General features: G+C 41.5%; 1 protein-coding gene across 2 annotated transcripts; it reads right to left on the bottom strand.

Moving 5' to 3' along the window:
* Positions 1–245: 245 nt before the first annotated feature.
* LOC135244179 (NACHT, LRR and PYD domains-containing protein 12-like) lies at positions 246–15,957 on the bottom strand. 2 transcript variants are annotated; one of them, XM_064316431.1, is made up of 11 exons: positions 15,735–15,957; positions 11,704–13,124; positions 10,766–11,640; positions 9,368–9,541; positions 8,695–9,042; positions 5,196–5,369; positions 4,420–4,593; positions 2,000–2,170; positions 1,434–1,595; positions 1,147–1,193; positions 246–906 (listed from the first exon to the last, which is right to left on the bottom strand). In XM_064316431.1, exons 1-11 carry the CDS (start codon positions 15,943–15,945, stop codon positions 314–316), a joined length of 4,350 nt encoding a protein of 1,449 aa, XP_064172501.1. In that variant the 5' UTR covers positions 15,946–15,957; the 3' UTR covers positions 246–313. The 2 variants fall into 2 exon arrangements, with proteins under 2 accessions (XP_064172501.1, XP_064172502.1); XM_064316432.1 differs by lacking the exon at positions 8,695–9,042.
* Positions 15,958–16,183: the final 226 nt, after the last annotated feature.

Raw genomic sequence — 16,183 nt, 5'->3', positions numbered from 1 at the left:
TGAGTGGCTATGAAAGTATATGCGCATGTGTGCGTGTGAGTGCATGTTTTTTTGCGAGTGACTGCGTGTGTGGGTGCGTGCATGCATGCGTGTGTAAGTGACAGTGCATGTGTGTGTGCGCATGCATGTGTATGTGTAGGTTAATACGAGAGTGTGTGTGCATGTTTGTGAGAGAGAATGTGTGCGCGCATGTGTATGTATTTGTGTGCGTGTGTGCGTATGTGTGGGGGTGAATATGAGAGTGAGTGTGTGTGTGGGTGTGTATGTGTGAGTGAATATGAGAGTGTATGTGTGTGTGTGTGTGTGTGTGACTCTACTCCAGTTGGCAGAGGGACACTGAGGAGTCATACACTCCAAATCCAGCACAGAGGGGTGTGTTTTCAGCAAAGCGTGTGTGGAATCTGTGCAGGAGGGTCAGTGTGTCAGAGACGCTGTAGAAGGACAGAGTGCCGGCCAGATGGTCCACACACACTCCTACCCTGCACACACACACTCCTCTACCATCATCATCATTACGCAATGTTGCTCTATGGTAGGGGGAGGGGGAGGCTGGTGTTTGTTTCTTATTGTGCCTGACAGAGTAACTGTGTTCACTGCACTCCAGACTCCAGGAGTTTTCATCCCCTCCAAACTCACAGTCAGAAACCCCTTCTTTCCTGCTGATTCCTTTATATGTCACTGCTATAGAAGCCTCTCCCCCCTCAGACACACTGAACTCGGCCTCCCAGTAACAGCGCTCACACACACTCTCTCTGCACACAAGCTGGGGCACAGACTCAAATCTCTCCGGACGATCAGGGTATGGCTGCTCCTCTCTCCCCAGTGTGTGTGTCACCTTCCTGTTCCCCTCAGACAGAGACAGCATTTTGTGCGCTGTGTTTGGATCCAGTGTGAGCTGATAGCCGTCTGCACACCAGAGACATTAATGAGATTAATAATCATTATTATTATTCACCTCATTATGTGTGTGAGAGAGAAAGAGCTGTGATAGTACCTGTGTGTGTCTGTGCACATGTGTGTTACTGCTCGTGTGTTCATTTGTGTAAGAGACATTTGGTAAAACCTCATACTCACTCACACACAAACACACACACACACAGAGCAGAGTGTGTATTTATGTAAAATGTTCTGTGTCGACAGACTCACATTTCCTGGGTCCTGGTTCGGTCCTGTTCTCTCCTCCATGGTCCACACTGTAGTAACAGCAGAACAAACAGTTAATGAGTGAGTGTGTGTGTGGGTGTGTGAGTGTGTGTATGAGCAAGTGAGGTGCAGTGTGGAAACTACTTACAGCAGTATGTGTGTGCATGAGGTGCAGTGCGGAAACTCTCTGTACTTACAGCAGTGTGTGTGCGTGTGTGTGCGTGTGCGTGTGCGTGTGCGTGTGTGTGTGCATGTGCGTGTGTGTGTGTGTGTGGAAACTCTGTACTTACAGCAGTGTGAGTGTGTCCAGTTTAGCAGCAGACAGCGCTCTCACTCCTGAGTCTCCTGGGTGATTGTATCTCAGGTCCAGCTCTCTCAGGTGTGAGGGGTTTGAACATAGAGCTGAAGCCAGAGAATCACAGCCTGTCTGTGTGACTCCACAGCCTGACAGTCTGCAGAGAGAAGGACAAACACACCTTACAACACATTAATATACACTAACAAGGCTGTGTGTATCAAACACATGCCATGTGTGTCATACACCTTCTGCAGTTCAATATAAAATAATAATACACTTGAATATAACATAACAGGACTGTTTAATTAATTTTCTTAACTTTGACCTATTTATAAATGTATTTTTTGGATTGACGCTTCTCAAAAAGATGTTTCCAATTTAAATTTTTAAAAGGGATTTAAAATGTGTGAAGAGTCTTATTCTACCAAGAGGAAGAACAGGAACATGCAGTTTCAGTTCTCTGGTGTGTCTGCTTTCATATTAGAAACATTAGCATCAGTGTTGTATTTATTCACATTGGAGTCCTTTTTGATGGAAGGGGTTTGTGTTTGTACTCACCCCAGTCTCAGTTTACAGTGTGGATCTTCCAGGCCAGCAGAGAGCGCTCTCACTCCTGAATCCTGCAGCTCGTTGTCTCTGAGCTCCAGATCTCTCAGCTCTGAGTGAGGAGAACGCAGGACCGAGGCCAGAACATCACAGCAGCTGCCTGTGAGATTACACCAACCTAGCCTGTAGAGAAACCACACACACACACACACGCACACGCACACACACACGCACACGCACGCACACTGAAATTCAAATTCACTGCTGATTGTGACAATGTTCAGTTGATACATACATGATATCTTATTTGCCTATGCATTCCTGAGATGTACACATAAAATCAGGTTTATAAAGTATTCTAACAACTCCACAAGAGTCTATTATTTGGGTCTATTAACACTAGAAAGGCCAGATGCAACACCATTGGAGTTTAGACTACAAAATTTAAATTACGCCAACACTGCAAATACAGTACCCACCTTCTTCCATGACTTTTCCTAAATATTTGGGCTTAAAATGACATTTAAAAAAAATTACTCAGTAAAGGAACACAAGCAGTTTGTACCATTTTCTTCACAAAACCCTCCCGCCAGACAAGGAGGTGTTGGTACCCAGAAGGTATGGTGCCGAATACAAATACCATATTTGGCAACACCAAAATAATGTGTTCTCCCCAAATGCCGTGCTCGAGTGCATATGCGTTTTTTATTATTCTGATTCTGATTTTTTTCCCATGACGCGATTCGCTCAGAAGACCTCACCAAGTTTCTGAATTGGACACACACACACACACACACCTGCAGTGAGACATTGAGTGAGAGTTTCCCTTAACACTAGATGGGCCAGAGCGACGTCATCACACATTGGGGACTTCATAATAAAAATAAGCCCAATGCCGTTTTCATCTCAAAATAGTTTTTCAACATATGATTTCATAATCATTATCAAATTAGGTCACTGCTGGTGCAGAAGTCGATGCTGTAATGCTGGATACAACTGATGCCGCCCCCAGCTCATGTGCAGGAGCTTGTCTTCATAAAATACAACTTACATTCTGTTGTTTTTTTATTTCATTGGGAGTTCATAGCATACAGTAGTTCAAAATGAAGATGTGGAACTATTGTTTGAATGATAAAATATTTATTTCAGTTTATAATTTACTCAAGGTATGATGGGAGGTGTGATGGGATTCATGCAGTTCGTACTCTGCAGTTCAGAGTAACGATGAGTAACTATGTTTTGATTTATAAAAACATTTTGTCTATGTTTGAAATTTGATTTGACTGTTTTCCTTGGTGTTATAAAAGCCTGTTATGGCTATGTAATATATAGGTCATTGTTTATTAAATACGGCTTCAAAAAGCAAATTAGGCTGACCTGTTGTTAAACTGGATTATTATTGATGCCATTGTAAAGCCATGACTTTAATTATTCAATATCTGAACAATAGCAGGGTCAGTGATTATAATGGTAAACATCCGGGATTTTTGGCATTTTACACAGCTTCAGGGTTAAACTCTGCCCATTTCCAGTTTACGCCACTCACACTTCTGGATTTATCCAAATACAAATTACAGACACAAATAAGTTTTTTGGTTGGACAAATACAGATATAAATAGTGGCATCTCCCTCCACTCCTAGTATCTGGCCAGATGCGGTTGTGTCGCTCTCTCCGCTGGCAATTCTTCATCCTCACCCTGAAGTCTTTATCAGCTTCATCACATGATCTCAATGAACGAATTTCTTGATCAAGCACTATCAAACCTAATTTCTTACATACAATCACACAAAATTTGTTCATTGAGATCATGTGATGAAGCTGATAAAGGCTTCAGGGTGGGGATGAATAATTGTGGGCACTGTAGTTATTTAAAGTATAAGTTTAAAACTCCACGAAGCCAATGCCTCAATTTTTCGCTGAAACTGAGACTTTAAATAAACTGAATAGGCAACATGACATCTTTTCAGAAACAGCACGACCCTGTAGCACACAGGTGAGTGATGAAGGAGTAAAACGCCTTCATCACAAGGCCAGTGTGTGAGAGAGTGTGGGAGTATAATGTAGACGGTTGAAGACTCCAATGTGTGACAGAACTGAAACTTTTTACTTTGCAGCTGGTCGATCTTTTACCACGTCCATCAGCCAATCAGGATCCAGTCATCACCAATGACCTGAAACTACAGGCTCCACTGACACCTTACATTCTGGTCAGGAACCACAAAACCCTAGCAACCCTAAGACCTGTGAGGTTTAATCCTGCTTTTCTTTGCTGTGCTAGAGAAGTAAGAAGAGACGGATGAGACTAAGGTGCTCAAAGAACGAATGAAGGGGGATAGAAGAGTGAACAGACAGAAAGAGCTTTTTTAATTCCACTGTATACAGCCATAATCACTCATTGTATTTACTTAAGCAGTACACAACACTACTCACCCCATTACCTGTAGTTTACAGTTTGGACTGATCAGTCCAGCACAGAGCAACTCCACTCCTGAATCTCCCAGGTTATTGTAGCTGAGGTCCAGATCTCTCAGGAGTGAGTCTGATGACTGGAGAGCTGAGGCCACAATATCACAGGACTTCTCCGTGAGGTCACAGCTGTTCAGTCTGCAAAGAAGAGTCAATATATTACAGCCTAATAATATTAGTATAAATAAAATACATAATGCCTGTAACGGAAGAATGATATTGTTCAGTTATGAGGAGTGAAATTGATCATTTTTAGGTTGATGATGCTCTAATGAAGATGTCTGTCAAAATTCAGGACTTTGGCCCAGAGAATTAGTATGCTTACCATACAGCACCCTGTCCCTGTAGGAGGGGGCTCTGTTGGTGATAGTGGTGGGTACTAGAGTTATGGTCAGGTCAGACCTTATTTTGTCAAATGTAAAATAGTGTGGAATGTGGGAGATGTTCTCAGGATTGCATTTAAGGGCAGCTCAAGCAATTTAGTTAATTATCCTGATATCATAGCGGTTTCATATGAGCATTTTGGGTATACGTCACAGTTTCTTTGTGTGTTCCTTTTCTTTATCTGTTCTGTTTTGTGCACTCTCTATTCTAATAGCAAAAAGTCAATAGCTTGCAAAGTCTTGTAAATTAAATTATAGCACATAACATTGTTAAAGCTATTGAACAAAATTATAACATAACCACCATAGTCACTAATTATATTTACGTACGGTCACACAGTACACAGCACTACTCACACCAGTCTCTGTAGTTTACAGTTTGGACTCCTCAGTCCAGCATAGAGCAGCTCCACTCCTGAATCTCCCAGGTTATTGTAGCTGAGGTCCAGATCTCTCAGGGGTGAGTTTGATGACTGGAGAGCTGAGGCCACAATATCACAGCACTTCTCTGTGAGGTCACAGCTGTTCAGTCTGCAAAGAAGAGTTTATATATTACAGTATAATAATATTAGATATACATAAAACAAGTAATATTTGAACTGTAACACTGATAGCGTTTAGTGATAAAGAGTGAAATCGAGAATTTTAAGACTGATGATGCCCTAAGGAAGATGTCTGTGATACACTCTCCAGCTGCAGCACTTTGGACCTGAGAATCAGATGTCCTGCTGGACTGAACTTGCATCTCTAGAACTGACAGTTCTAGAGATGCAATTCTGACCCAAAATAACTCATTTTTATACAGTAATTTGTCTGAATTGGGGCTAAGGGCCCATCTACCTTTTCTTTTATCTTTTCTCTGGGCTTAACCCATCCATCCCATCCCAGAAGTGCAGATGCCATCTTTCAGAGTGGACAGTGAGTTTGTTTGCAATGCTGTGGGATGTTTGGAACAGCTACCACCCAAAGTAAAGAAGTAAAATACAACACATCGTTCACAGTGGACAGTGAGTTTGCTTCTTTTGATTTTAACTGTGACAAACTTCCAACAGCATTGCGAACAAACACACAGCTAAAGGCAGATCAACTTTAGAAACAGTAACTAATACACATGTTCATTTATATGTATGGATGTGATAAAAGTTTACGACAGAAGATGAAGGAAATGGAATTGAAGGCATCTGTATGTACGGTAGAAAATAACAATCAGAGCAATACCAGACCCTTGCAGGAGGACATGCAACATGTACAGAAATTATAGATTCAATCATAAAGACATGCCAGTCGTGCAAAGTCCCTAATTTACTATCACCTGGGCTGCTAGTTCTCCTGTGCCTTCAGGGTGGGGAGTTATAGTTGCCATGCAACACCTCTGTCCCTGTAGGAGGGGGGTCTGTTGGTGATAATGGTGGCTACTACAGTCATGGTCAGGTCAGACTTTATTTTGTCAAATGTTTGTAATGAGGGAGATGTTCTTGGTAAGGCATTTAAGGGAAGCTCAAAAAATTAACTTAACTATCCTGATACCACAGCTGTTTCATATTTTGGGTATGCATCAAAATTTCTTTGCGTGTTTCTTTTCTTTATCTTACAATCTGTGAGTTTGAGGTTCTTTCTTTTCTTATAACATAGTGTCCAGTATCTTGCCACGTCTTGTAAATAAAATGATTACCTTAAAGCTGTCTGTTCCTGGTTATTGGCTACTCTCATATTGCGTCACGTGCCAAAGTATTCTTTCTCTTACAGAGCATCCAAAGTACAGTTGGCCATACGTTTACATACACCTAGGCTAATGATATTAAAACTCAGTTTTTCACAACTCCCCACATTTTATGTTACCATATATTTCTTTTGGCAAGTCAATTAGGGCATCTACTTTGTTCACATCAGAGAAAATTTTAAAACAATCGATTATAGACAGATTTATTAATTAATTATATCAGAACTCCAGTGGGTCAAATGTTTACATACACCAAGTTGACTGTCTCTTTAAACAGTTTGGAAGATTCCAGAAATTCATGTAATTATTTTTAGAAGCTTCTGATTGTCCTATTGTCATAATTATGAGTTAATCGGGAGTTAATTGGCACCTGTGGCTGTATTTAAGGGCCTTCCTTTAGAGCAACTGCCTTTTTGCCCTTGATACCATTGGAAAATCCAAGCAACTCAGCAAAGACCTCAGAAAGAAAATTATGCACCTCCACAAGTCTGGTTCCTCCTTAGGAGCAATTTCCAAACAACTGAAGGTACCACGACCCTCTGTACAAACAATTGTATGCAAATATAAAAATCTTGGGACCACACAGACATTGGATTATTCAGGAAGGAGGCACAAATTAACTCTCAGGGCTGAACAAACTTTGGTCCGAAAGGTTCAACTGAACCCCAAGACAACAACAAAGGAACTGGTGAAGGAGTTGGAGGCATCAGTTACCAAAGTAGCAACATCCACCATTAAGAGAAACCTACATCGCCATGGCCATGATGATCTGCGCTATGTATGGAGGAGAAAAGGGCGAGGCTTTTAATCCAAAGAACACCATCCAAACTGTGAAGCATGGGGGTGGCAGCATCATGTTGTGGGGGTGTTTTGCTGGAAAAGCGACTGGTGCACTTCAGAAAATAGATTCCATCATGAGGAAGGATGATTATCTAGAAATACTGAAGCAACATCTCAAGACAAAAGTTAAAACTTGGTTGCAACTGAGTCTTCCAGCAGGACAATGATCCTAAGCATACCAAAAGTTGTAACAAAATGGCTTAAATACAACAAAGTGAAAGTCTTGGAGTGGCCATCACAAAGCCCTGACTTGAATCCCATAGAAAATTTGTGGACTGAACTGAAAAAGTGTGCCCGAGCAAGGAGGCCCACAAACCCAGGACGAATAGGCAAAAACTCTGGCAAAGTATTGTGAGAAGCTTGTGGAAGACTACCCCAAGAGTTTGATTCAAGTTAAGCAATTAAAAGGCAATACAACCACATACTAACAAAGTGTATGTAAACTTTTGACCCACTGAAAATCTGATAGTACATAAAAGCTGAAATAAATCTGTCTCTTAGCTATTATTTTGAAATTACCTCTTATGAAAATAAAGTAGATACCCTAATTGACACAGGAAATGTATGGTAACATGAAATGTGTGCAGTTGTGAAAAACTGAGTTTGAATGTCGTTAGCCTAGGTGTACATAAACTTTTGGCCTCAACTGTACATGGCTCACTTATACACCGACTGGGATGTGCATCTCTGCAAGAACCAATCACTGTATTGGCCACATTTAAAAAATGGGTGGTAACACCCTCACTGGGTAACTCACTGGGCATATTTTATTTTCACTAGAAAGATGTGCAGCTCCTCTGGGATAGCTGTAACAGTCTGTGTCCAGATGGATTCTAATGTCTTTTACTAAAGTAATACAGATATTTAGATATCTCACTACCTGTATGGGGTAAGCCTTAATTAGGCTGATCCCAGGGATAGTTGTTAGTTTGAGTACCCAGATCTGCAGATTTTATAGATTAGGTCACTTCTTCATGAATCACAAGATTCCTGGATGAGCGGCACGTTTACCTCCTAGGATTGAAGGTCGCCATGTCAAAGAATACTTAGATGAACTCCTGGCAGCAGTAGATAGTCCCTCTCTTGGGGATACAGGGTCTTGCCGCCAATAATTTCATATGGACACACCCCAAACAGTATGCTTATATGCACACTCGTATTCACAAGGTACACATTCAGAAAATTAATGGGAGTCAGTAAATTTGTTTTCATCCTTGTGACAAAATTCAAACCCTTACACAGCCATAATCACTAATTCTATTTAGTGAAGGTCACACTGTACATAGCGCTGCTCACCCCAGCCTCTGCAGTTTACAGTTTGGACTCATCAGTCCAGCACAGAGCAGCTTCACTCCTGAATCTCCCAGGTTATTGTAGCTGAGGTCCAAGCTATGTAGTTCACAGTTTGGGCTCATTAGTCCACCACAGAACCGCCGCACGCTCCGATCTCCCAGGTTATTGTAGCTGAGGTCCAGTATCTGTAGTTTACAGTTTGGACTCATCAGTCCAGCACAGAGCAGCTTCACTCCTGAATCTCCCAGGTTATTGTAGCTGAGGTCCAGATCTCTCAGGGTTGAGTTTGGTGACTGGAGAGCTGAGGCCACAACATTACAGCACTTCTCTGTGAGGTCACCGCTGCTCAGTCTGCAAAGAAGAGTTTATATATTATAGTATTATTAATATTCATATATGCGTTATTTTAAGTTAAGTCACTTGTTCATGGCACAAGTCTATAAATTGTAAGATTCCGGAAGGAGCAGTGCGCTACTTTGCTGCCAATGATTTCATATGAGCACACCACAGTCAGTACGCTTATATGCAAACTCTAATGCACACATACATTCAGGTTAAAAGCTCTGAAGTTGAATGTTAGTAAATGTATTTCCTTCTGCGCAACAAATTAACCCTTACACAGCCATAATCACAAATTCTATATAGTTAAGGTGACACAGTACACAGCACTGCTCACCCAAGTCTCAGTAGTTTACAGTTTGGACTCATCAGTCCAGCGCAGAGCAACTTCACTCCAGAATCTCTCAGCTTATTGTAGCTGAGGTCCAGATCTCTCAGGGGTGAGTTTGATGACTGGAGAGCTGAGGCCACAATATCACAGGACGTCTCCGTGAGATCACAGCTGTTCAGTCTGCAAAGAAGAGTGTATATATTACAGTATAATAATATTAGGTGTACATAAAGCAATTCATATTTGAATTGTAACACTGATAGTGTTGAGTGATGAAGAGTGAAATCGAGAATTTTAAGAATGATGATGCTCTGAGGAAGATGTCTGATACACTATTCAACTGCAGCACTTTGGACCTGAGTATTCATAAAACATATAATACTAAAATAGATTAAGATTCATAAAACGTCATATCTGTAGCGTAAGAATGGTTATGTTCAATGGACTCTCCAACCACAGCACACTGGACCAGAGAATTCTGCTTAACTGAACTCTGACAGTTCTACATATGTCATTCTGACCCAAAATGGCCACCCCTATATACTGCAAGTTCTTTGAATTAGGGCTCAGGCCACAGTCATAAAAGTGGTTTGTTTGATAAGAATAAATTAACTGTGGGTGGAGCTTTGGTTTCATTATTTCTTTTCCATTGACTTTCTGAGGGCTGTATTGTAATGAACCACCCAAACCAGCCAAAGACCTGAAACGCATCTGGTTTAAACACTTCAGGAGCCTTTAATGGGTTGTAATGTCAATAAGGACATCAATCGGCACCTCAATCAATTTCCGGGTCAGTCAAGGACCACGAAGGCAGAAGATGAATAAAATAAGTGATTGGAGCGCACCCACGTTGACAATGTGTGATTCCAGACGTAAATGTCACATTTTTTGACCCGTTTGGCCTTCCATACTAGGAAAGGAAGCAAGAAGGCATGAAAATAAGCAGTTGGAAGGCACCCCTGGGGTTGGCACAGCTATCGGTCTTGAGTTCGGTGCCCTGAGACTCTCCTTCTCGTTCCTCCTCCTGTCCAGCCTTCCCTGCTTCCTTGGTTTTGCAAATCACATCACGCCCCGTTTAATAATTCATAAGCTGGTTGAGTGCCTGTAGTTAGTTAACTCAACCACTCTACTCAATGGTGTTACGTTTCCCTCTCTTTCACATATCAACCGGCAAAGGCCTGTGATGGTATAACAAACTTGCTAATTTAATTGATAATTGTTACTTTCAATAATAATGATAAAATTTAATCACGTATTAAAATTATTTAAAGGTGGGATAAGTAAAGGGTTTTGGAACACAATAACACCTGTGTCCAGTATTTAGAGTACTGCACGTTGTATCGACTGTTTCAGAGAATGAACGTATTTTACTTCATCCACACTTCCCCAACACATAATACTTACATGGCCTTCCTGCAGTTTCTGACTGCTGCTACCAGTCTCATCAGACCAGCTGCTGATGTGTTGTAGGTCCTCAAGTCAAACTCATCCAGGATCTCCTCCGACATCAGTAACACAAAGGCCAGAGCTGAACATTGGTGTGGTTCCAGCTCATTATCAGAGAGTTTTCCTGATCTTAGGGAATTCTGGATTTCCTCCACTAGTGAGTTGTCATTCAGTTCATTGAGACAGTGAAACAGATTGATGGTCCTCTCCACAGAGTATTCCTGTTCAATCTTCATCTTAATGTACTGGATTGTTTTCTTATTGCTCTCTGATCTATGTCCTGTCTGTGTCAGTAGTCCTCCTAAGAGAGTCTGCGTGGAGTCCAGAGAGAGGCCAAGAAGGAATCGGAGGAAAAGGTCCAGGTGTCCAGTCTTACTCTCTAAGGCCTGATCCACTGCACTCCTGTGTAACTCAGACAGCTGCACTCTGTTGCCATCAACCTTCTCCACTTTCTCAACTTCTTCCTTCTCCTCATGATCATCATAATCATCACTGTCATCACTCCTCTCCTCTTCATCCTCCTCATCAGAATAATCATAATCATCGTCATCACTCCCCTCCACTTCATCATCATAATCATCATTGTCATCACTCCTCTCCTCTTCATCCTCCTCATCATCATAATCATCATTTTCATCATAATCAATATCAAAATCATCATAACCATCAGATTTCTCCTCTTCATGATCATCATAATCATCATTGTCATCACTCCTCTCCTCTTCATCCTCCTCATCATCATAATCATCATTTTCATCATAATCAATATCAAAATCATAACCATCAGATTTCTCCTCTTCATGATCATCATAATCATCATTGTCATCACTCCTCTCCTCTTCATCCTCTTCATCCTCCTCATCATCATAATTATAATTGTCCTCACTCATCTTCACTTCATCCTCCTCATCATAATAATCATAATCATCATTGTCATCACTCCCCTCCACTTCATCCACCTCATCATCAAAATCATCACCACCACCATCTTTTTCAAGTGTTTCTTGGGATACTTTCTTTCCCGGTCTGAGTACATTTCTGTTCTCATTTACACATGAATGAAACACAAACAAGGCAGCCAAAAACTCCTGAATGCTCAGATGCACAAAGCAGTAGACCTTCTCCTGACCCAACCCACACTCCTCTTTAAAGATCTCTGTGCACACCCCAGAGTACACTGAAGCTTCACTGACATCAATGCCACTCTCTCTCAGATCCTCCTCATAGAATATCAGATTGCCCTTTTCCAGCTGTAGAAAAGCTAACTTCCCCAGTTTCAGGATGATTTTTGCATCCAACTCTGACATTTTCTTTGGGTTTGTCTCTTTGGTATCATCATACTTCTGATTCTTCACATTAGTCTGAATGAGCAGGAAGTGTGTGTACATTTCAGTCAGAGTTTTGGGCAGATCTCCACTCTCTGCTTTACCCAACATTGTCTCCAGAACAGTAGCAGAAATCCAGCAGAAGACCGGAATGTGACACATGATGTAGAGACTCCTGGATGATTTTATGTGTGAGATAATTCTGCTGGCCTGGTTCTCATCTCGGATTCTCTTCCTGAAGTACTCCTCCTTCCGTGAGTCATTGAACCCTCGTACCTCTGTTACTCGGTGGACACACTCAGGAGGGATCTGACTGGCTGCTGCGGGTCGGGAGGTGATCCAGAGGAGAGCAGAGGGAAGCAGATTTCCCTTAATGAGGTTGGTCAGCAGCACATCCACTGGTGATGACTTTGTTATATCACAGCAGGTCTCATTGCTTTGGAAATTTAGAGGAAGTCGACATTCATCCAGACCATCAAAGATAAACGCAACTTTGACTTCATCACTTTCAACACTTTTCCCTTGCAGTTGTGGAAAGTAATGCTGCAGAAGTTGCATCAGACTGAATGTTCGTTCCTTCTTGCAATTCAGATCGCGGAAAGGAAGTGTGAAGATGAAATCAATGTCCTGATTGGCTTTTCCTTCTGCCCAGTCCAGAATGAACTTCTGCACAGAGACTGTTTTCCCAATGCCAGCAATGCCCTTTGTAAGCACAGTTCTCATGGGTTTCTCTTGTCCAGGTAAAGGCTTAAAGATGTCATTGCAGATGATTGCAGTCTCCTGTGTGGTTTTCCCCTTGGATGCTGTCTCAATCTGTCTGACCTCGTGTTCATTATTGACCCCCCCACTTCCCCCCACTGTGATGTAGAGCTCTGTATAGATCTCATTGAGGAGGGTTGGGTGGCCCTGCGTTGCTAAACCTTCAAATGTGCATTCAAACTTCTTCTTCAGTTGGGTTTTCAGTACCTGCTGGGCTCTTTTTATGGATTCATCTGAAAATAGGAAATATGTGAAATAATTCAGTTTAAAATAAAACATTTCATATTCAGTAACACATTTTACACAACAGTCAATAGAAACATTAATGCGCTCAGTTTTCACTGTATTTTACACACATCACAGTGTTACATTTAATGATGTGTTACACACCTCACACAGCATCACACACCTCTCTCACAGTGTGTTACACACCTCACACAGCATTGCACACCTCTCTCACAGTGTGTTACATACCTCACGCAGCATTACACACCTCTCTCACAGTGTTACATACCCCACACAGTATTACACACCTCTCTAACAGTGTGTTACACACCTCAGACAGCATTACACACCTCTCTCACAGTGTTACATGCCTCACACAGCATTACACACCTCTCTCACAGTGTGTTACATACCTCACACAGCATTACACACCTCTCTCACAGTGTGTTACATACCCCACACAGTATTACACGCCTCTCTCACAGTGTGTTACATACCTCACACAGCATTACACACCTCTCCCACAGTTTGTTACATACCCCACACAGCATTACACACCTCTCTCACAGTGTTATATACCCCACAGTATTACACGCCTCTCTCACAGTGTGTTACATACCCCACACAGCATTACACACCTCTCTCACAGTGTGTTATATACCCCACACAGTATTACACGCCTCTCTCACAGTATGGTACACACCTCACACAGCATTTCACACCTCTCTCACAGTATGATACACACGAAAACAGGATTTTAGAAATTTCTGCGAATGTATTAAAAACAAAAAACTGAAATATCAGATTTACATAAGTATTCAGACCCTTTACTCAGTAGTTTGAGGCACCTTTGGCAGCGATTACAGCCTCGAGTGTTCTTGGGTATGACGGGTTCTTGGTCACATCCCAGACCAAGACCGTTCTCCCCGATTGCTCAGTTTGGCCGGGCGGCCAGCTCTAGGAAGAGTCCTGGTGGTTCCAAACTTCTTCCATTTAAGAATGATGGAGGCCACTGTGTTCTTCAGGATCTTCAATGCCGCCGGAATTTTTTTGTACCCTTCCCCAGATCTGTACCTCGACACAATCCTGTCTTGGAGGTCTACGCACAATTCCTTCGACTTCATGGCTTGGTTTTTGCTCTGACATGCACTGTCAAATGTGCTACCTTATATGGACAGGTGTGTGCCTTTCAAAATAATGTCCAATCAATTGAATTTACCACAGATGGACTCCAATCAAGTTGTAGAAACATCTCAAGTATGATCAATGGAAATAGGATGCACCTGAGCTCAATTTTGAGTGTCATAGCAAAGGGTCTGAATACTTATGTAAATGTGACATTTCAGTTTTTTATTTTTAATAAATTTGCAAACATTTCTAAAAACCTGTTCTCACTTTGTCATTATGAGGTATTGTGTGTAGATTGATGAGAATAAAAATGAATTTAATCAATTTTATAATAAGGCTGTAATGCAAAAAAACGTGGAAAAAGTGAAGGGGTCTGAATACTTTCCGAAGGCACTGTAACAGAACACAGTTGCAGATTTACAGTGCTGTGAAAACATATTTGCCTAAAATCTTACTGTATATTTGACACACTGAATCATTTCAGATCTTTAGACAAAATGTAATATTAGACAAGTGGAAACAATAAACATAAAACACATTTTTTAAATGATTATTTAATTTATGTAATGAAAAAAATTATGGTGCTCCCAATCAAAGCTCAAATTTAGGGCCCCCAAAACATGAAGCACAATTTTGCCAGACTGCCCAAATGTGTATTTTTAAATTATTTATTTACCAATATTCAAGGTTAATACAGCACCAGGATGCATTGCAATTTGGGGAAATTAGGTTCAATCAAAATTAGGTACTTTTGGAGAGCTTCTGCCCAGAAAACCTAACCTACCCACTTGTGCTCAACTGTCAGGGGAAGTGGAAGGAGGGGGAACCAATGATAAGTAGCCTTGTCATTTACAAACTCAAACAGCAACTGTATGAAATGAGGCAGTGCCTCAGGTGCCCATTTTAACATACAGGTACCCATTCTTGAAGCACAATATTTACTTTGCAGTACTACAGCAAGTAATAATACTAATAATAATTAGCCAAATAGTTCTCAACACACCTAGTTATCAAAGCTTATAAAGGAATTTCACAGGGAAGTGTGAAGTGGCGCATGGCTTTCACCAACTGGGGCGACATAGCTCAGGAGGCGACATAGCTCAGGAGGTAAGACCGATTGTCTGGCAGTCGGAGGGTTGCCGGTTCAAACCCTGCCCTGGGCATGTCGAAGTGTCCTTGAGCAAGACACCTAACCCCTAACCCCTAACTTCTCTGGCGAATGAGAGGCATCAATTGTAAAGCGCTTTGGATAAAACTCCCCCAGATACAAACTCAGGGCAGTCTGTCTGATGGGACATAATCACTGCTTGATGCTATATTTCAATTTAAATGCATCGGCATCCATGTTGGTAAGGTTTTCTATATGTGATATTGTCAATGAAAAACACTTGAATGCTATAAATCAGAACATTGTTCACAGTTATATTTGTTAGCTAAACTAATTTCAGCATTCTAATGGACACACAGTAGCAATGAGAGAAAGCTCTTACTGTGCAGCTCATCTCTCTCCAGTGAGTCGGCGAGATCCTTCTCCTTCATGTTCCTCAGGATGTGGAGTGTTATCTTCAGAGACCTCTCACTGCCACAGGTCTCCAGCATCTTCTCAACTGTGTACAGGGCCTCAGGATCCCCCTGCTCCCTCTCAGTGCATTCTGGGTAATAATCAATTTGATGACCCATGAACAATTCCTTCTTCTTCATGAACTTATCTAGTCGAGATCTCAGACAAATCTTAAGCATTTTGGCATCCTGACTCAGATGGTCTGAAACTTCAACTTTTCATCTTCTTTAGCTTCATCAGTGCAGAGAGGATCTGTCAGACAAGACATCATTGAAAGAGTGTGCTGGATAAATCCTGAAACATCAGTGGGTCATGAAGAGTGTCTGTATCAGAGTGAATAACACAGAAGGCTTATCAATCATACCTGTTCTTTCATGG

Source organism: Anguilla rostrata, chromosome 17, assembly GCF_018555375.3.
Source record: "Anguilla rostrata isolate EN2019 chromosome 17, ASM1855537v3, whole genome shotgun sequence".
NCBI classification, from domain to species: Eukaryota; Metazoa; Chordata; class Actinopteri; order Anguilliformes; family Anguillidae; genus Anguilla; species Anguilla rostrata.
The sequence above is the reverse complement of the archived record's forward strand: the minus strand, read 5'-3'. Positions and strand labels throughout refer to the sequence as shown.